Source organism: Leptodactylus fuscus, chromosome 3, assembly GCF_031893055.1.
Source record: "Leptodactylus fuscus isolate aLepFus1 chromosome 3, aLepFus1.hap2, whole genome shotgun sequence".
NCBI lineage: Eukaryota > Metazoa > Chordata > Amphibia > Anura > Leptodactylidae > Leptodactylus > Leptodactylus fuscus.
In genome coordinates, this window is record NC_134267.1 from 14,877,203 (window position 1) to 14,902,557 (window position 25,355).

The following is a 25,355-nucleotide window of genomic DNA, read 5'->3' on the forward strand; positions in this document are numbered from 1 at the left end:
TTGGGGCGGATTCGTGTCATACTATTTGTGGCCAGCGGGGGCGGTGTTGTAAATCGTGTCTCACACACGGCCTCTGCGCGGTTGTATCTCAGCGGTAGAACAGATACACAAGAAGCAGATACAAGATGGAGAATTTTTATCTACAAATATAATAATACAAGTGGATGTGACAGATTAAAAAAAAATATCTGATACCAAAGTAATTGGGTGAAATTCACATAAAAATCAGCCATAGAGGTCATGAGATCATCTCCAAACCCTGTCCGGGGTCTGCGCCCCATTCTGTTCAGTGGACGTTCTTCTCTCGGCATGGGTAGCCCAGGGCCGGTATATTGAGGGGAATTCCATTGTGTGAACCATTCCCACGATGTAACGCGGCGCTCATTCTGACATGTAAACACGTGTCAGAGTCAGCGCTACAAAACAGAATTCCACTGACTTCAATGGGTTCCGTCTTACGCGCGCTACACATTGACATCAATGGGAGGCTTTTTAACCCATTGATTTCAATGTGTAGTGCGCGTTAAATGGAACCCATTGAAGTCAGTGGGGACACATTCTGTCCCGCTGACTCTGACACATGTTTACGTGTCAGAATGAGCACCGCGTTACATCGTGGGAACGGGCCCTTAATATTAAAAGGGGTTGAGAGAGACCTAGGCCCCCTGGCATTGAGGGTCACGGGTCCCTTCCCAGTCACTATAGCCATGACAGACTTTGGGTTGGGCCCTGTTGTGTCTGCCCCTGGCCCTAGGGCAATGCCCTATCAACCAGTCCGCCATGTTAATAGGTAATAACACGTCATCAATGACTACCCTGACAGTTTCTACCCATAATCCTTTAATAATTCTGGAAATTAAAAGGGTTGTCCCAGGATAAAACAACATGGCTTCCACAAAAGATGTTTCAGTACGCTATACTGAAGTGAATGGGGCTGAGCTGCAATACTCTGCATGATTCGGTAAAATCCCTTTAAAGGACTTGATCAGAACGATGATTTGATTGCCGGGATCTCTTCACTACTTGCCAAGCACAGCGCCATTCCATATATAGTGGCTGTGCTTAGTATTGCAGTTCAGCCCCATTCATTTGAATGGGACTGAGCTGCAGCATGGCCATGTGACCAATGGACGTGATGTCACTGGCCTGAGAAGAGGAAGTGGAGCTCAGTATCATGGTCCTGGACAGCTAAAAAATCTCCTTTTATTAATAATAATAATAATTAATAATCCCTTTAAAATCCCCATTGATGTGACCTCCCCTCTAAATTTCCAGTGTTACCAGTCCTGATTGGGCGCCATATATGATCTGTAATCTACATATATACATACACATGTACAAGTGTATACAGCAATACTGTCTGTGGTTTACGGTACGTTCACATGGTAACGTGGCGCTACAGAAAATTGACATAAAAATCTGCCACTAGAGGGAGCTCATTGCAACAATTAAAAAAAAAACTTCAATGGCTCCCCCTAGTGGTAGCAGCAGATAGTCAGCAATTTATCATTTTTTATCAGCTTTATGGCAGGGATTTTGGCCTATTAAATATAAGTAACATGGCAAATATTAGAACTAAGATTCACCTTCTAAACCTCCATGAATGGAACGTCGGTCACTAGTAACGGAAGGCTATACCATACGACCTATGGCCCGCCACAGGGCGCCGGATAGCAGCAGTGCCGGCCTACAAGAAGTTTCCAAATTTGCCATATTTGCCTTCCAATAATGATCAAATTCCTATAAGGTTTATATTAGGGAGTCGCTATTTAAGCAATTCCCTAATATAAGGTATAGATAAAGGGGAAAGGAGTTATTTGTCTATGGGAGACCCAAGCAAAAGATCCCCCTTTATGATGCCCATATGACCTTAGAAGGCATATTAAAGGGGTCTCCTGAAGTGACTTCCCCTTTAAGTATTCCCAGTCTACTTGGTCACCAACCATAAACCTTAGTAATTCCAAGACGTCTTCACCGTCTTCTTCTATGGCGGTATAAACAGTTCACAGCTATGGATTAATGGCGGCACATGCCACCGGTAAATTTACTAATCCTATACAAGTCCACATTTTGGGGCAGTGCCCAAGCGCCGATCCAGCAGCTCCATAGATGCCCAGTCGTGGGCCAAGACTATAAGAAGGAGATGTCCGCTTCAGCTTATATGGTTCAGCTCCCGGGCCCGCTTCCTCAGATGCCGCTTTCGGATTTTGATCATCCACTTTACGCTGAGCTTGGCAAAGTCTGCGGCTTTAAATAAAACCAGGAAGACGCCGCAGAGCAGCGCGATCATACTCCAGGGGTTGGCGGTGATGATCTGCGGGCCAAACATAAAGGAGGGAGATGACAAAGGACAAGGAAATCGAAGCAATGTATAGGGTTGGGTATATAGTCCATGGGTGACGTAATACCTGCCGGCCGCCATGTCTGTGAAATAATGGGCAGCAGCCTGTGGAATATGTATATATATAATGTGTATACATACACACACATAGTATATCCTTACTAAAGTTTGTGTGTTTGGATGTTTGTTCCGCTTTCACGCCGCAACGCCCCCTAACGGATTTCAGTGAAATTTGGCACATACCTAGAATAGCACTTGGAAAAGAACATAGGCGCCTCACAATCCCCGTATGTTACCGGTTTGGCCGTCTGCGAGAACCGAATTCACTGTCCGTGTAGGATGCAGGACCTGAGCTGACGTCACCACGTCAGGCGCGGGGCTCCAATTGGACCCGGCCACTGCGGGGGCGTAGCTGTAGAACTACAATCTGGCCGCACGCTGACATGAGGAACATGGCGTCCTGCAAGCCGGCATCGCTGGAGCTTGGCTGCATGGCTGCAGCAGCTGCGCAGCACGGTTTGCTAACCCTCTGCACCCCATTAACCTTGGCACACGGGGTGCCCGGGGTGGGGTGAGCCCGGGGTCACAGGTTTGGGTGGTGGGATTGTTTAGGGAGGGCAAAAACTGGGCACAGGGTGGGGGGGTGTAGGGGGGAAGGGGGCCCGGGGTGGTGTGGGAAGGGGGGGGAAAGGGCCCTGGGGTCGGAGGGAGGGAGGGAATGGAGGAGCGGGTAGGGAAAAAAAGTTGGGGGGTGAGAGGAGTGGAAGTGGGCCGGAGGAGCACAAGGTGGGGGTGCATGGGCGCACTGCTGTTGGACGGGCCTACTGCGCCCACAAGGCAGAGGCGGGGGGACCGGGGCGGCACTGCAGGTGGGGCACGCAGGGGGTGAGGGGGCCGCGGACGAAGTCATGGGTATAGCTAGTACATATATAGATCAATGAACATGAACCTTGATGTTGCGATGGGGGGGGGGATGTCTGATACTCACGTCCTGTATCTCCTGGATGTACGGGTCTTTCCATTCAAAAACCACAAAGAACAACTGGTCGCCCTTTTCCGTCGTCTCCCTCCGATCGATGTAGTTGACGACGCTGGTCTGTGATGAGAAGAGGAGTCAGTACAATGAATGGCGGCCATCTTGTCACCTAGTCACTGAACGGGCCTAGCGCTCCACGGCAAAGCCTGCGAGTAGAGTGATCACCACAAGCACCTTCTGGGGACCTTGCGGCCATCCTAATAAATCCGCCATACTGTAGCATAACATTACCACCAACCTCCTGTCTGAACTCCACCGATTGGCTCCCGTCCTCCTCGGTCGTCTTTACTAAGGACATTTTCACCCACGTACGGAAGCCCCCGGAGAATTTCCAGCTGGAGAAGGAACTTTCACAGTCCTGCATGAATTTTGTCTTGTTGTGGCTGGAAAATACAACAATCGATTAACAGATTTCTATGGAGATCCAAACACATCTGTATTGTGGGACTAAACTCTCTCTTAAAGGTGATGTCCAGATTTGCAGCAAAGAATAGTCTTTGCTGCAAATAATCTACTGCTTTGTGACAGTTCCTGTGCAGACCTATCTGTCTATATGGCAACAGACTACACACAAACCCTATGTAGTCTGATTGATGCAACACCCAATCACAGGCCCCAGCGACTTGTGACCTCAAGTCTGGGTCAAGTCTGAAACTTTTGGGTTAATTCTGGTCCAGACTGTCTCTTTCCTCTCTAACCTACGAATTTGCGTTTCGTCGCTGTTAGTTCTCCGGTGTTGACACCTTTAACCCTTCACGTGCCATGCTGGGACTTGTAGTCCACAAACCACCTCGTAGTCCTACAGCTTTGAGAGATTTTTATGGGATCGCTGTGTCGGGCAGATGCGGCTGATTTAATAAGTCTCTCTGGATCGGTCTATTTGGAGACAAGGCTGAACTTTGGGGCTCGCCGCTCGCACACGCACTGTAATTGGAGCAGGTGCAGCAGATGGAGCGCGGCGCGTCACTTGGGTAATTGTTTCTGCGAGGTGACTCACTCGCTATTTCGGTTTCTACTGTCTGTGGTTTCGGGATAATGAAATAACTCTTCTGAGCGCTGGAACGCGGATAATTATTGAATAATGAGAAAGGAGAGCGGCCATGTTTGTTGTCAGAGATCCAGAAACATTTAGTAGGTTTTTTGGAAAGAAAAAAAATTCGGTGCGGCTCATTGGTGTTTATTAGATTTATACCAGACGGTCCCGTAAATGCGCTCCGTATAGATAGAAATGTAGGGGAGAATGGTGGGCGGGGCCTAATGCTGCGCACATCCTGAGCTTCCTGTTTCAGGAAGAGATTCCAGATGTAGGGAGCGAACGATCCTGCCAGAGCGCGGCTCCATAAGGTGCCATAGGGTCATGTGACTGAGCCCTTAGGTCAGAGAGGAGGGGAGGAATTTGAGGCGGTGATGGAGGGGTTGGGAGCTTTATACAGACTACCCAGTAGGACATAGGTAACAGAGGCCATGTGTTCTATGGGCGTTATAAAGGGCAACACTCCCAAATTCTTTAGGTTATACTCCGACACCGGGATTTGTTGCAGATTCTTGGTGTGAATTACGACCCGAAAATCTTTGGCCCACGTTACATTGCAAAATTGTCAGATTGTTTGCATTGTAACACAAGGAACCAAAGCAACATCTTCAGTGTAGAAAGTTTGCAACGCCTTAAAGGGGATGTCCCATTAAGGAGACTTATCCACGGGATAGGGGTTAAGTATCAGATCGCCGGGTGCCCCAGTGATCAAAAGTCCCCCATGCCTTCTCCTTTAGAATAGAGCGTGACTGGCGCGCCATTCGCTGTTCCAGGGCTACCGGAGAGTGCAACGTTATAGGGCAGCCATATAGCAACGAATGGAGCAGCGATCATATAAGTGCGCAGGCGCTCCATTCACAAAGAGATGTGAACGTGGTCCCCTGTTCTTCTGATCGCTGGGAGATCCCCAGTGATCCTGACACTTATCCCCTATCCTGTGGATAAGGGGAGGGGGGTAAGTGATCTTAATAGGAAAACCCCTTTAACTCATCCTTACTCTTTTCGGTTCCTCGTTGTGCATTGTCTATATAAGGAGAGTTTTCCAAAGAAAACTTTGGTCATATACAAGATGGCAGCAAATTTAGTACGCCAGTCTTGATAATCCCTGCGGCGCCTCATTTCTGACCATTCACACACCTCATCATAAATGAGAGGGATCCAGACAGCTCCACCACAGGAGAAATGAAGCATTACAGGGTGTTTATTGAAATCAATGGAAGTTCTAAGTAATGAATGGACACGTTGGGTCCTCCAGAGCGAGAGACACTCTTTGTAGCAGCTCCTCTCTAACAGATGAGTATCCTGAGCAGAGGAGCCTCCCTTAAATCAGAATTTCCTAATGGGGTATATAAAAATGACTATTCCCCTTTAATTTGGGGCTGCGGCGCCTCCGCTTGCTCGCTGTTGGAGCGGTCTGAGGTGATGCACACACGCGAGGATGTTTACATAGACATCAGTCAATGTCCTGAACAATAGAGGCGCTCTGTTATCCTGCCCATCACGGTAATAAGGTAATGGGGAACCTGCGAGAGCGCCAAACAAAGGGATCATTCAGCCGCCATCTACATGTACAGGAGCTCTTAGCCCAGGCACAAGGCTACATTGTCTCAGCCGCCTCATTATACCGACACAGACACGGGGACAGCAGGTTGGGAAATATCTGCGCTGACATCCTACAAGCCATCATACAAGGCCATTAACCCATTGTTGAAGCCATTACCCTAGTGTGAACAGAGCAGAGTGGAAGCAGCTGCGGTGACCCCACCAATCTGATATTGATGACTTATCCTTTTTTGTACTATTGATGGGCTATCCTTAGGATTAGCCACCAATGGTGAGCCTCCCTCCCCCTGCCTTTACATCTGGCACACATAGACAGTGTCCCTTGGGACTAACTGACAACACTTCCACTGGTGAAGGGGTTAATGCAGTGTGTAAGGGAACTCTTCTGCTCTCTGAACCCCTTGCTCTACCTGCTGCCTGGCATCCCTGCATAGCCTGAAGTGGAGACACCTCACCCCCCCTGCTGTTTGGCTCCCATCCTGACACTTTCTGCTGGGACATTCTGCTAACTCTGTGAGTACTCCCTACTGTTTTTTGGACTTTCTTACCCTCTTCAGAGACCTTTCTAGCAGGGAAATTTTTTTTTTTTGTTGTCGTGCACTGCAGTGGTGTGAAGGGAGTGCTGAGCCCCTACTCCACCATCAGGGGGGGCTCCTCACCTTCCTCCACTTGCTGTGTGTTCCACGTTCTGCAGTATATCCCCACGGAACTAGCACTTCTCCCATTGCTCCTTTTGCACCTCATGGGTACCAGGTTTGACTATGGAACTGTGTGACCGCCTCATGTAAGGCCTGGTGATACTGCGAGTGTACCTTCATTACCTTCTATGGTCGCTTCTCATTGTGATATGTCCAGAAGACGTCCTAACACCTCTACTGCTCCTTCCCGCATGCCGAGTCGCTCTCTTACTCACTCACCGTCAATCTCTACCTTCCTGTCCCGATCTGGAACCTCGGCTACTGGGTCTGCCACTGATGACATGGCTCCTCCATCTCCTCCGCTTCGCCAATCGCAGCCACCTCCTTCACTGTCTGCCACCCTCCCTGGACATGACGTGCAATCCATGGATTCAGCCTCCCTGCCCTGCTCGGCAGCCCATATTGCCTCTGCGGACTTTCAGCTACTTCGGGACCTTATTCAAGCTCTGCCCACTAAACAGGACCTGGATGCTGTAGTTTCCCGAATGGAACAATCCCAGGCACAGGCCCTCGGTGCGATCCAGTCTGATGTGTCTCAACTTACTACTAGGGCTGACGCTACTGATCAAACACTGTCCTCTTTGGAACAACGCCTGTCTGCAGTGGAGAGCAATCAAACCCACTCTGAGGCCCGCCTTCAACAAATTGCTTTGCTCCTGGATGACCAGGAGAACCGGGGTCGCAGAAATAATATTCGATTACGAGGAGTGCCAGAAAAAGGCCCTCAGGATGATCTGATCAGCCGTATTAATACCATTTTCAATATGGCGACTCAACGCCCGCTGGATGCTACCTTCATGATGGACCGTGTGCATAGAGTCCAACGTTCTGGCCCGCTTGACCCTGCTAATCCTAGAAATGTTCTGTGTAGACTACATTACTTCACGGACAAGGAACATATCCTGAGGTGTGCCTGGGATATGGGATCGGTGCCTTTTGAGAATGCCTCTGTCAAGCTCTACCCAGACGTCTCATCCCGCACATTGGCTATGCGCCGTGCCCTTCAGCCGGTGTTGACTCTGATTAAGGACTGTGGAGGTTCCTATAGGTGGGGTCATCCCTTCCATTTGATTGTTCGTGTTGGCTCGTTTTCGATTGTTGTCCGTTCCCCGGCGGACTTGCCTGATTTGTTTGCCTCCCTGGATGTGCGCCCTGTCTCAGTCCCGAACTGGCTTGCTCTGGATTCCTCCCACCCTACTATATCCAGGCGCGGCCGCGGTTCCAGGCGTTCTTCTTCGGCTGCTTCCAGAGAGAGACCTCGGCGAAACTCATCTCCACGACGTCTTCCAATACCAGATCCGCCTGGGTCTCCGCTCCGCCAACCAGATCTCTCAGCTCAGCTTCCCATTGAAGCATGAGCCCTCATGCCGCCGGTCTTTGATCTGCCCACAGGACAGTGTTAATATCCTTTTATGTTGAGTGGTCTTGGACTTGTTTCGCGGTTGGTGGACATTTTCACTATGTTTATTTTATTTTGTTCTGTGACTACTCTGTTCCTCTTGATCCTGTGCCTGCTGGGCTTTATAGATGGCCCTTGTTGATATTGCTGTGTTTTTATACAATGTTGTTATTTGGACCTTAGAGTCAGTTTGTAGCCCTGTGCTTCCTATCCCTTTACACTTTGTTGGGGGTGGGGGCATAGGGTCTTCCTTACCAGGTACACTCGTGGTGCTTGCGGGCCCACTTCTCCCCCATCTTTTCTTACTCCCTCACTCCTTCCTGTCTGTTGTTGTGCCCCTGGCCCATTTGTCTAGGGGTAGTTAGATTTGTTCTACTCTTGGTTCTTTTTCCCTTTCCTTTCTCCCCCCCCCCCCCCCTCATTCTTTACTGCTCTCCTTCCTCTACTCTGTTACTTTTCTCTCTTTTTTTTTCTTTCCCTCCCCTTTACCCTCTTCAATTCTTCGCCCTCTCCCCTCCCTCCCCCCCCCTCTCCCCCCCCCTTTTTTTTTTTTTTTTTCCCTCTGCTCCTAGGGTGTGAGCTGGGAAAGCCCGTCTCCCTCCATGCCTCCGCTTGATCGCCTTTCCTCCATCACAGTGGGCTCCCTCAATGTGAGAGGCCTTCATAGTCCAGAGAAGCGCTCCGTACTCTTCAATCTGCTCAAAGGTAAGCGCCTTCATGTTGTATTTTTGCAGGAAACTCACCATTGCTCTACCAAGCCATACAAGTTGACTAATGCTTGGTTTCCTCATGCATATCATAGCTCTTCTCCTGACCCGAAATCCAGAGGGACTAGTATCTTGATTTCTCGCTCCCTGCCTTGGGAACATTTGGAGACTCGCACTGATTCTGAGGGGAGACTTGTTATGGTCAAGGGTCGTATCTCCTCTCAGCTTTTTACTTTTGCCTCTTTGTATTTGCCTAACTCGGGATAGGGTCGTGCCCTTAGTTCTTACTTAGGGCTGTTGGACGGCTTTGTGGAGGGCTTCCTGGTGGCGGGGGGTGATCTTAATCTGGTCCTAGACCCTTCATTGGACTCTTCTGCTGGCGTCTCTTCTCACCCTTACTCGCTCATCAGGAGGATTAAGAGGGACCTTCATTCCCACCAGCTTGTGGACTCCTGGAGGTTACTCCACCCATTAGATAGGGATTACTCCTATTACTCTCCGGTCCATCACCGATACTCTCGTATCGACTACCTCTTTATCCGTCACCAACATCTCCACTCTTTGTTGGCTGCGGAAGTCGATAACATTACTTTCTCCGACCATGCTTTGGTTACTTTGTCTGTTTCCTTGTCCTCTCCTATTCCCTTCCAGCGTCAGTGGAAACTTAACGCATCACTTCTTGATGACGTAACCATCCTGGATGACATTAAGACCCGTTTGGGGGAATACTTTGAGAGGGAGGAATTGTCGGGGATTGCTCCTCCGATGGTGTGGGAGGCTCACAAATGTTTTATCCGGGGTATCCTGTTGCAACATGGTTCCCGCTTAAACAAGGAACGCCGGGCTTGTATTGAATCTCTGCTGCAGCGGATCCGCTCATTGGAACTTCTTCATAAACGCCAAATCACTCCTGATGTTTATTCCCAGCTTGCCAGCGCCCGAGAAGAATTGCGTACGCTCGTCACTGATAGGGTGAAGGGTACTCTAGCTAAATGCAGACGTCATTTTTATGAGTTTGGAAATAAGAGCGGGCGTTCCCTAGCTAGGGCCCTTCGGGTTCAGCAGTCCTCCACCTACGTTCCATGCATCAATTCCGCCCAGGGTACTCGATTACACATGCCCCTTGATATTGCAGCTGCCTTTCGGGACTACTATGCCTCTTTGTATTCTGTAAACTCTGGCCCTTCTCCTCTCCCTGAAGCGGAGTTCCGAGATCGCATTCGTTCTTATCTCTCCTCCTCTGGTCTCCCGTCGTTGTCTCTAGAGGAATTGACGGCCTTGGAATCTCCTATTGTTGAAGAGGAAATTTCTTTAGCTATCTCCAGTATGGCAACGGGTAAGGCCCCAGGCCCAGACGGCCTTACCTTGGTATACTATAAGAAACTTGGCCCTGAACTCCGCCCCAGACTGTTGAAAGTTTTCAATTCTCTCACCGATGGCTCGGCCCTTTGTCGTGACTCCCTGTGTGCTCACATAGCGGTTATCCCCAAACCCGGAAAGGACCCTCTTCTGTGCTCTAACTACCGCCCCATTTCGCTAATCAATGTTGACCTAAAAATTTTAGCCAAGATCCTTGCGACGCGTTTATCGCCCTTGTTAGGAAATATTGTTCACCCGGATCAAGCTGGATTTTTACCCGGCCGTGAGGCTCGAGATAATACTACCAAAGCTATCAACCTCATGTATGGGGCTAAACAATCGGGCTCTCCTCTCATGCTTCTTTCAACTGACGCTGAGAAAGCCTTCGACAGGGTCAACTGGCGGTTCATGGAAGAGACCCTGTTACATATTGGCCTTGGAAATCGCATGATGAGTTGGATCATGGCTCTATACTCTCTCCCTACAGCGATGGTTAGGGTGAACGGTTTATTGTCCCAGTCCTTCCCTATCCGAAATGGCACTAGGCAAGGATGCCCCCTCTCGCCTCTCATTTTCGTCCTGACTCTTGAACCCTTCCTCCGCCAGGTTCGAGCCGACCCGAACATCTCAGGCGCTGCTCATTCTTCCTGTTTATACAAAGTGGCGGCTTATGCAGACGACTTGCTATTTTTTCTCTCCTCCCCTCATGTTTCTCTTCCATCTCTGATATCTGCCTTTCAGGTTTACTCGACCCTTTCGAATTTTAAAATCAACTTTTCGAAGTCGGAAGCCCTTAATGTGACCCTTTCCTCCTCGGCGGCCACCTCATTGAGTCAATCTTTCCCTTTTCATTGGGCCCCCACTTCTCTCAAATATTTGGGGGTTTATCTTACTCCGGACCCGAAAGATCTCTTTCGTTGCAACTTCCCCCCACTTCTGGCGTCTATCAGGGCTGATTGTACTCGATGGTCCACTGGAGCCTTTACTTGGTTCGGGAGATGCGCGATTTTTAAAATGAACATTCTCCCTCGTCTTCTCTACTTGATGCAGGCGCTTCCCATTCACATCCCTCTGTCTTTTCTTAGATCCCTCACTTCCGTCCAACTGAAGTTCATCTGGTCGGGCAGACCCGCCCGAGTGAGCAAGGCTTTTCTCTTTCGTCCCAAGAGTTGCGGTGGTTTATCGCTTCCGGACCTGAAGTCCTATTACTTGGCTACCCACCTGACTCGTGTCGTGGACTGGTGTAGGCATGCTGTTTCTAAACCTTGGGTCTACATCGAACAGGCATTCTCTCCGATCCCTTTGCAGGTTGCCCCATGGCTGGACTCCTCCTCATTGTCATCTCTCTTTTCTCATCCTACCCTTGGTCCCACGCTTCGGATTTGCTCCAGGGGCCTTGTTCGCTCCACTCTCCTCCCTAAGGATTCCGCTCTTTTCCCAGTGCTGGGCAATCCTGCCTTTCCACCTGGAATGTTTGACCGAGTTTTTCGTAATTGGCGCCGTCATGGGATTTTCCGTGCCTGTCACTTCCAGGACGCTGGGGGATGGACTACACTTCTGAATTCCCAGGCCCCTCCTGAGCTGCCCCCTTTGGATGCTTGGCGAGGGATGCAACTTCGTCACTTTTTACATTCTCTCCCTGCTCCTGCAGAGTTCCGTGTCGAACCTACCCCCTTGGAGAAGATTTGTGTTGGTGCTGGCCCCCTTCGCCACTCCCTCTCGCTCACTTACCGGATCCTGGTTGAACCTCCGGAGGACTTTGTTCCGCCGTTCTTGTTGAAATGGGAATCTGACTTATTCCTTTCCCTCTCTCAGGAGCAGCGTAGGCGCATTTTTCGCCTTTCTCATACTGCTTCCATCAGCTCTCGCCACCAGGAGGCCAGCTACAAAATCTTGTCCCGTTGGTATAGGGTTCCTACGAGACTCCATGCTATGTTTCCTCAGGTCTCCCCATTATGTTGGCGCTGTGGCGACGAGGAAGGCACGCTGCTACACATTTTTTGGTCCTGTCCTGCCCTTTCGTCCTTCTGGGAGGGGGTCAAGCGGATAACCCTCCAGCTTACTGAAACTTCTCACCATTTGGGCCCTGCCCTGTTCCTCCTTAATCATTGTGAGTCTTCTGTTAAGGTCTTTAAGCGTTCCCTACTTAGATTCCTGATCCTCGCTGCCCGGGCTTGTATCCCCCTTTTTTGGAAACGAGTGGATCCTCCTCCTCTCTCCCTCTGGATTTCGAAGGTCAACAAGATAATGCGCATGGAAAATCTCACGTCTTTCCTGCATGGCACGACTGAGGCGTACATCAAAACCTGGTTCTACTGGTTCAGGTTTCAACAGTCTGCAGAGTACCGGACGCTTCTGGGCTCTGACCCCTCCTCTGATTGATACTCTTGTTGTTCGTCTCAGGTATTTGACCAGTGGTTGCTCGCGAGCCCTTCCCAACTGGCTGTGGTATGGATGACCTGGCGAGCGCTCTCACTGGTTTCCTGACTGCTCACACTCACCCCTACCTACCCTTTCACCCCCCACATTTAGTCCTCTCCCCCACTCATCTGTCCCACTAACCCCTCCCTCCTCCCCCCCCCCTTTTTTTCCTTTTTCTTTTTTTTTTCTATGGTGCTTTCTTTGTCTTTAATTTTTTTTTTTTTTTTTTAATTCTTCTATGATTGTATTTTGTGTTGCACTGTGTGCTTTTTCTGTTCGCAGGGCGGGTGTTCGCCTTGTAACTTGTAATTGTTTTTTCTTTTCTTATTGTTTAAAAAAAATTTTCAATAAAAATTTGAGTTATAAAAAAAAAAGGATTAGCCACCAATACTATATCTATGGGGGTGCAACACCCAGGACCTGCGCAGAGTTGCTGCACCGAAACAGCGTGAGTCTCGGTAATGTATACATGGTGCTCATTCGTGGTACAAACTGTAGTAGCGGTTGTAGGTCAGGCAGCTCGACCCCTTTGTAGCCCCTTTAGTAGGACCCCTTTTTGTAGGACCCCTTTGACCCCAATATGTGATTGGAGGAAGGGGGTATTATCTAGAGATGGCGCACCTTTATAGGGTCAGTTCCAATGCCCGCAATATACCCTGCACGGAGCTGGATGCAATTGCCTTGTGTCCTGTATAGTGGTCGGCACCGGTACTGCAGCTCAGCCCCCATTCCCGCGTCATAAGTGATAGGCCATACATTTATAATTCCTTGAAAACCCCTTTAAATATTACCATTTTACAACTGAGTGACCCGGCATACTGCAATGGTTGTCAGCCCGCCCTCATTCCATGACAATGGTCGTGCCTGTAGTGTTTATCAGAGGGACACACCTGGCTAGGAAGTCCTTGTAGGAAGAGAAGAGCAGATAGTCAATGGCGCTGAAGTCTTGTTCTGTCTCATTGAGGTGGAACTGCAGAAAGACCAGTTCTCGCTTGCGAACTTCACAGGGCCCTTTAACGATGAGGGCGTGCTTCTACAACACAAGGACATGAAAGGTTAGGGTGCCCATAAAAAGTATTCACACCCCACCCCGGGGTCATGTGTCACCGCGCTGAATCACTGACGGTTTACCGAAGGCTTCTGACATCTAAGATAACGTTTAACATCAAAGCGATCGGATGATGAGACGGAGAAGGACACGCAGAAATAGTTAACCCCTTACGTATGGGAAATTAAATATGGCCATACACATTAGGTGAACCTCCGCCGACTGGCTGATCACAGGGTTAAAGGGAACATGTCGCCCAAATAGATTTCCAGATAGTGAAATCTATCACGTTTTTAATTTTTTCTATTTTCTGTACATGATTATGGGGGCGGCCATCTTGACAGTTCTGTTAACAGCATTTAGTGATCTGCTTTACAGCATAGTTATGGCCATAGGCAGTAATAAGTGGGGAGAAGATCATTTGTCACATCCTTTATTATCAGTAGTGGGTGCAAAGATGGGTCAGTGGTGTTATCTATAGAGGTGTTATCTTCTATTGGAACTCATTTTTTGATGGCGGCAAAGAAAACCTCTATAGAGTTAGCAAGTGGAAGTCTATTGTTGGGCTTAGTGGTCAGAGAGAAAATTGCAGGATTTGGTACTTTAAAAAAAAAATGGAAAATTCATTTTCTGGGGACACATTCCCTTTAAGGGGGTTGTTCAGGACTTGAAGACATGGTTATTTTCTTCTTCTCAGGAAGTGACGTCATGTCCGGTGGTCACGTTGGCAATGCCTTTAAAATGAATGGGACTGAGTAGTGGCATAGCCATGTGACCAACGGGCGTGATGTCACGAGCTGAGAAGAATAAAGCAGATGTTTTTGAGTCCTGCAGAATCCCTTTAATCTCCTCGCCCATTGAAAACCCATGTAAGTGTGCGTGTGCATGGGGGGGATAGGAGGAATTGTATATGGCGGTAGCAGTGCTGCGGACACTTCATCCTAGTGATGAGGAAGGTTCCAGTGACTGTCATCTATATGGGGATGTAGTGTAGTCAGTGTAGTGACATCACCGAAACACAAATCATTTATCTCTATGAAGACCAGAAATGTCACTGCAAACAGAATTGTGATGTCATCCTATGCGATATGAAATGTGCGGAATCTGCTAATCGTGGTCAGTGCTGCCCTCTAGAGGTTTTCAATTGTAATTCATAAGTACAGACAGAACACGCTTAGAACATACTCCAGATTACATACGGAATAAAAGGGGTCTTAAAGGGGTTTCCTGAGACCCAATGGGCAATGGATACTGAGGAACTACAGGAGGGGTGGGGAACCTATGGCACGCGAGCTAGATGTGGCTCTTTTGATGGGGCGTAACTATTTGGCCCCCAGTAGTTTTCGGACCCCTGAGTATAATGATCGGAGGCCCAAGAATGTTAAGGGAACATAAAAAACAGTGTTACTTACCTCTCCGGGCAGGCGTCGGAACTACTTGCGTGATGTCCCAGATGTCACATGACTGGGGCCTGCTCCATATGCGTCGCAACATAAGCCTCCCGGTCACATGACGTCCCTGACGTCATTGAAGATGGCCGATAGCAGCAGAGAGTACAGCAGAGCCAGGGAGAGGTAAGTAACAGTGGGTTTTATCGCCCCTGGGTCTCCGATTATTATACTCTGGGGTATTATGGCTCTCACAGAATTACATTTTACAATATGTGGCGTTCATGGCTCCTCTCGGCCAAAAAGGTTCCCGACGCCTGAACTACAGGACAGGCCAACAATATTAGATTAGTGGGGTCTAAGACCTGGACTCCACACCGATCAGCTGATCAGGATGGCAGAAGCTTGATACAAGGTATATGGCCGGTAGCGGCTCTGCTCCTATACAAGTGAATGGGAGCAGCGCCATTGCTGTAGAGTGATGCCGGGTAGCTGCACTATACACCAGAGCCGCTACCGGCTATATACCTTCTATATGACTTCTGACCAGATCAGCTGATCAGTGCGGGGTCCGGATATCAAACCCCACCAATAACATACTGTGAATAGGTCACAAGTATCCGTTACTGTTGGGTGATGGACAACCCCTTGAACAGATTGTAGCTTACAGATTCTAACCTCCAGACTTTTACATTGGATGTGACTGGAGAAGAAAACTTTACATTGCACCAAGTGAACCTGTGCACAAGATACGAGGGCGCCCCTACCGTGGTCTGGTTGGTGAAGGGGTCGGTGTAGTTTATGGTCTGGGTGATGCAGTGGTTCTTCCCCGGCTGGCCTGGGTTCTTTAGTGGCGGGATGTGGTCGTACAGGTGATGTTCACAGCTCAGGAGCCGAGCGTTACCTGGATATATGGCGATACCTGGAAGAGATAATACCGGAGAGGTGACGACTGGTCGGGTAATTGATTTATCCTGTGGACTTTCAGCTTCTTATCTACAACCTAGCAATGTTTAAAAAGCAAGATACAGCAGTGTAAAAGCAGGAATGGTTTGAGTGTGGTTTTAGAACTGGAGGACACTTTAAGAGGACCTTTCATGTCCTCAGAGATTGGCGGTATTATATATATATGTATATGTGCCCAGGTGCCAAAGACATCAATGCCATTAGTTTTGGACACTCTGGTGTATACTGGCAAAGCTGACAGTGCGGCCCTAGCAGTATATAATACCGCCAATCTCTGAGGATGTGAAAGGTCCACTTTAAGTGTCTATTTTATCCGCTCTGTTTGCTAATCAGAAACCGGGCTTGGACCTGTGTTTGAATCCTGCCAAGGACAACATCTGCAAGGAGTTTGTATGTTCTCCCCGTCTTTGCGTGGGTTTCCTCCGGGGACTCTGGTAGATTGTAGGCTGGGAGCGCAGCTGTTATTTAGTGACATCTCCAGTAATTCCTTCAGCACAGTGCACTATTGTACGGTATAGTATGGTGCACTACAGTGGATGGTTTACCTGATATACACACTACAACCCTCATAGTGATCCACAGCTCTGTGCAGGGACTGACAGGAGTATTCCTATAGCTAGCGTAGATGAAGTACAGGAGAAGTGAAGCAAAGTATCGGCACAGTTACAGACCACTATATAATACCGTCTACACTACAAAGGCAACTCCATCTGCAGCACTGAACCTGACACCATTGGCAGACAATGCTACCTCTGACCAAACCAAAGTGTAAATTATTCAGCAATGTTTCTGCTATAATAGATATTATCTGCGCTCCTACATACCCGCAAAGGAGAAGAAGCTGAGCCTCACCGGGTGAGAGACCCCCCAAATGTACCCAACATTATACATGACCCAACCACATAATAAGGAAGGAAAAGACGGAGGGATGTTCATTGATACGACTGTAAAATGTATTTCTATAAAGATGACAGGTCAGAGGATCATACAGAGATGAGCGGCCACACAGGGGCACCGCTTATCCCTGGAGAAGTAGCTGGACACAGATCACATGCAGGGTGTACCAAACACTGGTCTGCAAATAGCAGGAACACACTGGCGGTAGAGGATAGTATACAGTATTATGTGCTAGTCAGTGCAGGACATCATAATACACCTCAGCTGCTGCAGAACCTCATAATACACACCTCAGCTGCTGCAGAACATCATAATACACCTCAGCTGCTGCAGAACCTCATAATACACAGCTCAGCTGCTGCAGAACCTCATAATACACACCTCAGCTGCTGCAGAACATCATAATACACACCTCAGCTGCTGCAGAACATCATAGTACACACCTCAGCTGCTGCAGAACATCATAATACACACCTCAGCTGCTGCAGAACCTCATAATACACAGCTCAGCTGCTGCAGAACCTCATAATACACACCTCAGCTGCTGCAGAACATCAAAATACACACCTCAGCTGCTGCAGAACATCATAGTACACACCTCAGCTGCTGCAGAACATCATAATACACACCTCAGCTGCTGCATAACATCATAGTACACACCTCAGCTGCTGCAGAACATCATAGTACACACCTCAGCTTCTGCAGAACATCATAATACACACCTCAGCTGCTGCAGAACATCATAATACACACCTCAGCTGCTGCAGAACATCATAGTACACACCTCAGCTGCTGCAGAACATCATAGTACACACCTCAGCTTCTGCAGAACATCATAATACACACCTCAGCTGCTGCAGAACATCATAACACACCTCAGCTGCTGCAGAACATCATAGTACACACGTCAGCTGCTGCAGAACATCATAATACACACCTCAGCTGCTGCAGAACATCATAATACACACCTCAGCTGCTGCAGAACATCATAATACACACCTCAGCTGCTGCAGAACATCATAGTACACACCTCAGCTTCTGCAGAACATCATAATACACACCTCAGCTGCTGCAGAACATCATAACACACACCTCAGCTGCTGCAGAACATCATAGTACACACGTCAGCTGCTGCAGAACCTCATAATACACACCTCAGCTGCTGCAGAACATCATAATACACACCTCAGCTGCTGCAGAACATCATAGTACACACCTCAGCTGCTGCAGAACATCATAATACACACCTCAGCTGCTGCATAACATCATAGTACACACCTCAGCTGCTGCAGAACATCATAGTACACACCTCAGCTTCTGCAGAACATCATAATACACACCTCAGCTGCTGCAGAACATCATAATACACACCTCAGCTGCTGCAGAACATCATAGTACACACCTCAGCTGCTGCAGAACATCATAGTACACACCTCAGCTTCTGCAGAACATCATAATACACACCTCAGCTGCTGCAGAACATCATAACACACCTCAACTGCTGCAGAACATCATAGTACACACGTCAGCTGCTGCAGAACATCATAATACACACCTCAGCTGCTGCAGAACATCATAATACACACCTCAGCTGCTGCAGAACATCATAGTACACACCTCAGCTTCTGCAGAACATCATAATACACACCTCAGCTGCTGCAGAACATCATAACACACACCTCAGCTGCTGCAGAACATCATAGTACACACGTCAGCTGCTGCAGAACATCATAACACACACCTCAGCTGCTGCAGAACATCATAGTACACACCTCAGCTTCTGCAGAACATCATAGTACACACCTCAGCTTCTGCAGAACATCATAATACACACCTCAGCTGCTGCAGAACATCATAACACACACCTCAGCTGCTGCAGAACATCATAGTACACACGTCAGCTGCTGCAGAACATCATAATACACACCTCAGCTGCTGCAGAACATCATAATACACACCTCAGCTGCTGCAGAATATTATAATACACACCTCAGCTGCTGCAGAACATCATAATACACACCTCAGCTGCTGCAGAACATCATAGTACACACCTCAGCTGCTGCATAACATCATAGTACACACCTCAGCTGCTGCAGAACATCATAATACACACCTCAGCTGCTGCAGAACATCATAATACACACCTCAGCTGCTGCAGAACATCATAGTACACACCTCAGCTGCTGCAGAACATCATAATACACACCTCAGCTGCTGCAGAACATCATAATACACACCTCAGCTGCTGCAGAACATCATAATACACACCTCAGCTGCTGCAGAATATCATAATACACCTCAGCTGCTGCAGAACATCATAATGCACACCTCAGCTGCTGCAGACTTCAGTGGTTGACAGGCATGTCCCCACCAGGGTTTGATCACACTACTGTTGGTTGTTCGTCTATAACCCCCACCCCCCCAAAAAAAAAAAATGGACGCCTATCAAAATGGACACTAACTGATATTTGTACATTCCTCCTTGATGACTTGTGTCCTTACGTAATCCAGAGGCAGAACTAGAGAAGATCTATCAGAGATGTTTTACTATGGAACGATACCGCTATTAACCCTTACTTCTACGTGGTCGTGCAATCAAACATCAGTAACTAACCTGGCGCCTCGTACACATGGACCTCTTTGTACGAGACGGACATGACGGGGTGTTTGAGCTTATCCCTGAAGTCTGTTATGGTTTGATAGACCAGGAAGCAGGCGACGGCCATCAGCAGCAGATAGACGAAGATGAGCAGCACCGAGAACACGTTCTTCAGACACGTCCTGCTGAACCGCACCGAGGGGCTGCTCCGGTCCAGCTCTCGATCTGCCGAAACCGGATGAGGGGCAATAAAAGCTTATTAATACAGAAGTCAAAACCATATCATAATATCTTACTTCTATGCAGAGATATGGTTGTCTGAAGGTATAGGCCCGAAGCCTGAGGCTGCACTACTGAGAGATCCTAGTAACTCTTTCACGTACAATCTTTCCACAGTTACAGAACCCTGCACATAATCCTCAGGACAGGCTACTGGAATATCATGGCGGGGGAGCCATCTTTACAGGGCACTCAGTTAATCTGCATGGCAGTGACAGGAATGATTTGACAAAGAGGATTCTGTCTGTGTCAAGGACTGTCCTGTAATGTCGTGCCGCGGGTCAGTTACGTTCATGGTCACATTCATCAGATTAAAATACTTTAACGCTGGAACTTCTGAAATGTATAAGTGACCCTCGGACTGGAGAGATCAAAGGATTCACTGTGAAAATGCCTCAACATAAAATTTAAAGGGGATGTCCAACTCCTTTAAATTGTGGCCTAGGCCATCAATAAGAGATGAGTTAGAGTCTGATGCCCAGGACCCCCGCTGATCAGCTGTATAAAGGGGGCGTGGCACTCGTACAAGAGCTGTGACCTCACCATTGTTTAGCACACACTGCTTCATAGTGGCCATCAGATGTAATTACACCCCATCCTATTCACTTCTATGGGACCAGATGTGTGTGATGAAAACAGGTAGGAGGCTTAATCTGGCAGCTGATCAGTGGGGTCCTGGGTGCCAGACCCCACTAATCTCTTATTTACAACCTATCCTAACCAATGGTGAGCTGTGAGGTCACCTGGTAGAGATTCGGCGTTGGCCTCCTCCTGCTCATCCCGTTCCTCGTCCACGTCCTCCAGTTCCTCCACATCCTCCGGAGCTTGTTCCAACTCCTCACTTAACTGCAGGGAAAATGTAAGAAAATTATCATAAAAATATTTAGAGGTATTTTTTTATTTTTTTTAAAAAAAAATTCGAATTTTTTTCCAGCAAATATCCATATAAAGACATAAAATATTACATGACAACTGTGAGCACAAACATCATGAAATTTGGGTCACATTAAAGGGGTCCTCTGTCTGGGACAATCTTTACGTGTCCATAAGCAGGGACCCCCAGCGATCAGATGTGATCTACATGGAAAACCTGCCAATTTCCCAACAGCACCACCACTGGAGAGATGAAGTATTACAGACTGACCCTTCATATTAATGGTTGTCTATGTAACACCGGTCAGGATGGGTCCTCCAGAGTCAGAGACCACTCTAGTCAAGAGATGAGGATCCCGATCCTCACAGATCCCTAATAGGGGGCATAAAAATAGGTTTTCAAAACCGGACACCCCCATAATGCCCCCTCAGCCAACGAATAATTCACCTTATAGCAGATTTAACCTTAGTGAATGGCAATAAGGCATATACCGTATACAGCATAGATATAGAGAGGACAAAACCAGGATGACCCCGCACCATGTACTCTGTAACCCAACACAGGACACTTCCTGACGAAAATTCCTGAAATGTTATCTCCCCTCCCCCACAGGAATTCAGGATGACGCGGATATAACAGGACACAAGGGAATTATATTAGTATTTACACACCCCCCCCACGTCACAACGTAACTAAGTATATATGCCGTTCTGGCCTCTAAGAAAGCTGGGAACTGTAATGGGGGCTATACCGGATGTCATCAGTGGCTGATACCAGAGAAAGGTAGAGTTGTATGTTATATAGTCCAGCTCTGCGCCCTGACGATGACAGCCATACATCAGAAATGGATAACCGCCATCTGAATTGTGCCGACGGCAGTCACTGTCGCCATCTCCTCGGATCACGTATCACTACACGGTACAATGGTGCCCGACAGATGGAAACTGATAAGAGGCAGGGACAGCGCCGCCGCTGATCTCCTACATCTGCTCTATGACTAGCTTAGGTTATACCGCCTGAGGATCCTTCCGTTCTCATACACAATATTATATGGTCACACTGTATGGCGGTATTATTATACCACTATTATTAGCCAGATGACCATTTAATATCTATAGGGGGGTCCCGACTGGCCCCAGTGGCTCATGCAGGGAGATAAAGAAGGATCACGATGCCGGTGACCTGTTGTTTCCCTCTCTCTATAGGAAATACATGCCGAGGGTGCACATGTATGGGGGGGTCTATAGGAATAGCTGTCAGATGAAGACACTGACTAAGCAGCTCTATAAATAAGACATTTCCTGTTCGTTTTATCTTGTAACTTCCTTGTGCACATCCTTCCGTCTATCCCAGTCCTGGAGTCTTCCTCTTCTGCCATGTCTGTATGTAATGGCTGCCATCATAGCGTCAGATGGGTTGTCATCCAGCTTTCCCAGACTCCCAAACAGCAAATCTTCCTAGTTATATATAATGCAGGATGTATTGTGGCGCAAAAGGGAAATATGTCATTCAGTAGTTTGGGAAAGCTGGTAGAAGATGTAATGGCGGCCATATTGGTTGTCTCCTTGGTTTCTTAGTAACTCCTGGAGGTGAACGAGATAATCTAAGTGACAAAAGTCAACCTGGGAATAGCAATAAATAATGTATTAACGTAACCGCAACCAGAGCGCGGCCTAGACCCGACCTACAGGTAGTGGTATAAAGCGACACACGACCTAGACATGACTTACAGGTGGCGGTATACTAGGGGTGGTGATATAAAGTGACATACGGCCTACAGGTGGCAGTATACAGCGACATGTGACCTACACCTGACCTAGAGGCAGCGGTATAAAGTGACAGGCGGCCTACACCTGACCTAGGGGTGGTGGTATAAAGTCACGGCAGCCTACACCTGACCTACAGGCGGCGGTATACTAGGGGTGGTGATATAAAGTGACATACGGCCTGCAGGCGGCGGTATAAAGTGACATGTGGCCTACACCTGATTTACAGGCGGCGGTATAAAGTGATACGTGGCCTACACTCGACCTACAGGCGGCAGTATAAAGTGACATGTGGCCTACACCTGATTTACAGGTGGCGGTATAAAGTGACATGTGGCCTAAGCCCGACCTACAGGTGACAGTATAAAGTGACATGTGGCCTACACCCAACCTACAGGCAGTGGTATAAAGTGACATGATGTGGCCTACACCCGACCTACAGCTGGCGGTATAAAGTGATACGTGGCCTATACCTGACCTACAGGCGGTGGTATAAAGTGACATGTGGCCTACACCCGACCTACAGGCGGCAGTATAAAGTGATATGTGACCTACACCCAACCTACAGGCGGCAGTATAAAGTGATATGTGACCTACACCCGACCTACAGGCGGCAGTATAAAGTGATATGTGACCTACACCCAACCTACAGGCGGCAGTATAAAGTGATATGTGACCTACACCCGACCTACAGGCGGCAGTATAAAGTGATATGTGACCTACACCTGACCTACAGCCGGCGGTATAAAGTGATATGTGACCTACACCCAACCTACAGGCGGCAGTATAAAGTGATATGTGACCTACACCTGACCTACAGCCGGCGGTATAAAGTGATATGTGACCTACACCCAACCTACAGGCGGCAGTATAAAGTGATATGTGACCTACACCTGACCTACAGCCGGCGGTATAAAGTGACACGCAGCCAGTCAATAATATAACTATGGCAACACGGTGGCTCAGTGGTTAGCAGTGCAGCCTTGCAGCACTGGAGTCCTGGGTTCAAATCCCGCCAGGAAGAACATCTGCTTGTTTGTATGTTCTCCCCGTGTTTGTGTGGATTTCCTCCCATTCTACAAAGACAGACTGATAGGGGACAAAAATGTACATTGTGATCTCTATATGAGGCTCACAATCTACATACAAATATCTATATACTATGGACAGGTTTGTGTTACACAAGACATACTGGACGGACACTACTTAAAGGGGCGGTCTTAATGAAACATCTCTTACTGCTACAGCTCCTATGCATTACTATGTGTCTTTATGGTAACAGACTGCAAAATGTCCCAGTGTAGTCTGACCCTGCCGTCCTGCTCCCTTCCAAGTGTCCTCACAGCAGAAGTTATCGTATAAGGCAGGACATGCTGGGACTTGTAGTCTTATATCAGAAGGCTGTCAGGGAGCGCTACCAGGGTCTGCTGGTACTTGTAGTCCCACAACAGCGAGTCACCGGGGCTTGCATGGGGTTGTTGTTCTGGCTGCTAAGAGTTTCAGAGCAGTTGTGTCAGGGCACGCTGGGAGTTGTAGTTCCCCAACTTGCACCAACCAGGCCATGCTGACAGCTGGCAGGCAGGACATGCTGAGAGATGTGGTTGCACAGCAGCTGACTGCCAGGGTCTGCTGGGACTTGTAGTCCTATAGCAGTGGGTCATCAGGACTTGCATGGACTTGTAGTTCCACAACATCTGTCTGCCCGGGTCTGCTACCTAGTTTCAGTTTCCAATCAGCTGTGTCAGGGCATGCCGGGAGTTGTAGTCTCAGAGCAGAGTGTTCTAGGATCTCTTCTAGTGTGCCCGGACATGCTGGGAGTTGTAGTTCTACTACCGCAGCTGGAGATCTACAGGTTGCAGAGCAGTGTGAAGCGGCCGATGAGATCGCACAGATCACACGATCACTTACCTCCTGGTAGGATCTGGAGATCTCCTTCCTGATCAGGGCACTGGGCAGGGAATCCAGGGTGGCGATAGGTCGGGGTCTCCCGGGGTCTCACTACAGGATGCTGCTCCTCTGTCCCGTGCCTTGTCCCTGGACAGCTACACGCATGCGCAGTACAACGCCCAGGAGCCTGCCGGGAAATGTAGTCCGTCAACTTTTTGCTCAGTAGTCAGCAGGGAGTGCTGGGATGTGTAGTCCTACAGTTGTGTTACCCTATACTGTATGCGATTGCAACCAAAGATCACCCTGATATTAGTAAATAGAGTCAGTGCAAGCCTAGTGCGGAGAGAAAAAAACGCTGCGGTTTACAGTGCCGGGAAATGAAAGAAAACGCACTTGTATTATGAAAAACTCCAAGTGTGAACTGTATCTGCAAATTTTAAGCGTTTTCTCATAGACTTATATGGGAGAGGAAAAAAAAAAAGTGCAAACGCGACTGCATTTTCCGCTACATTTTTGCAGCATTTTTTTTCTGCATTTTTTTTTTGTTGTTGCAATTTTTTTGGAGTCAAAGTCCCAAATGGATCCAACAAGGAGAAGTAGAAGTGCACGCTGTATCTTTCCAATTGTTTGGAAAAAACTGCATGTGTGATTAAAGACTAAGGCCCCACGGGACGATCCATAGCGCTAAAGTGCTGCGGGGAAAAAGCCACAGCGGGAACACATTGCGGTTCTTCCCGCAGCGCTTTGCACAGAAAGTTTGGAGAGTTTTCCTCTGTGGACTTTCTGTTACCATTATATCTACGGGAAAGCCGCCAGCGTTTCTGTAGATATAATTGATATATGGAATTTTCCAAAACCGTGGCGGTTTTGGAAATTGCAGCATGTTCACACTGCAGTTTTTTAATGTAAAGTGGGCATGGGAGTCACATGAATCGCATCCACTTTGCAATTACTGTAAAACGCAACGATTTTTCCCACAGCAGGCAAAACGCGGCATTTCCGACCCATGGAACCCCGGTCTAAGGCTGAGGCCCCATGTTGCGGAAACGCAGCTTTGGCCAAAGCCAAGAGTAGCGCAATAGGAATGGGAAATA

The 25,355-nt window shown here is 48.3% G+C and overlaps 1 protein-coding gene across 1 annotated transcript; it reads right to left on the reverse strand.

The window, feature by feature from the left end:
* Positions 1–1,221: 1,221 nt before the first annotated feature.
* PACC1 (proton activated chloride channel 1) lies at positions 1,222–24,396 on the reverse strand. The gene is made up of 8 exons (XM_075267170.1): positions 24,283–24,396; positions 20,478–20,580; positions 19,471–19,680; positions 15,761–15,915; positions 13,448–13,590; positions 3,616–3,760; positions 3,330–3,437; positions 1,222–2,314 (listed from the first exon to the last, which is right to left on the reverse strand). The coding sequence occupies exons 3-8, from the start codon at positions 19,580–19,582 to the stop codon at positions 2,153–2,155; spliced, it is 825 nt and encodes a 274-aa protein (XP_075123271.1). The 5' UTR covers positions 19,583–19,680; positions 20,478–20,580; positions 24,283–24,396; the 3' UTR covers positions 1,222–2,152.
* Positions 24,397–25,355: the final 959 nt, after the last annotated feature.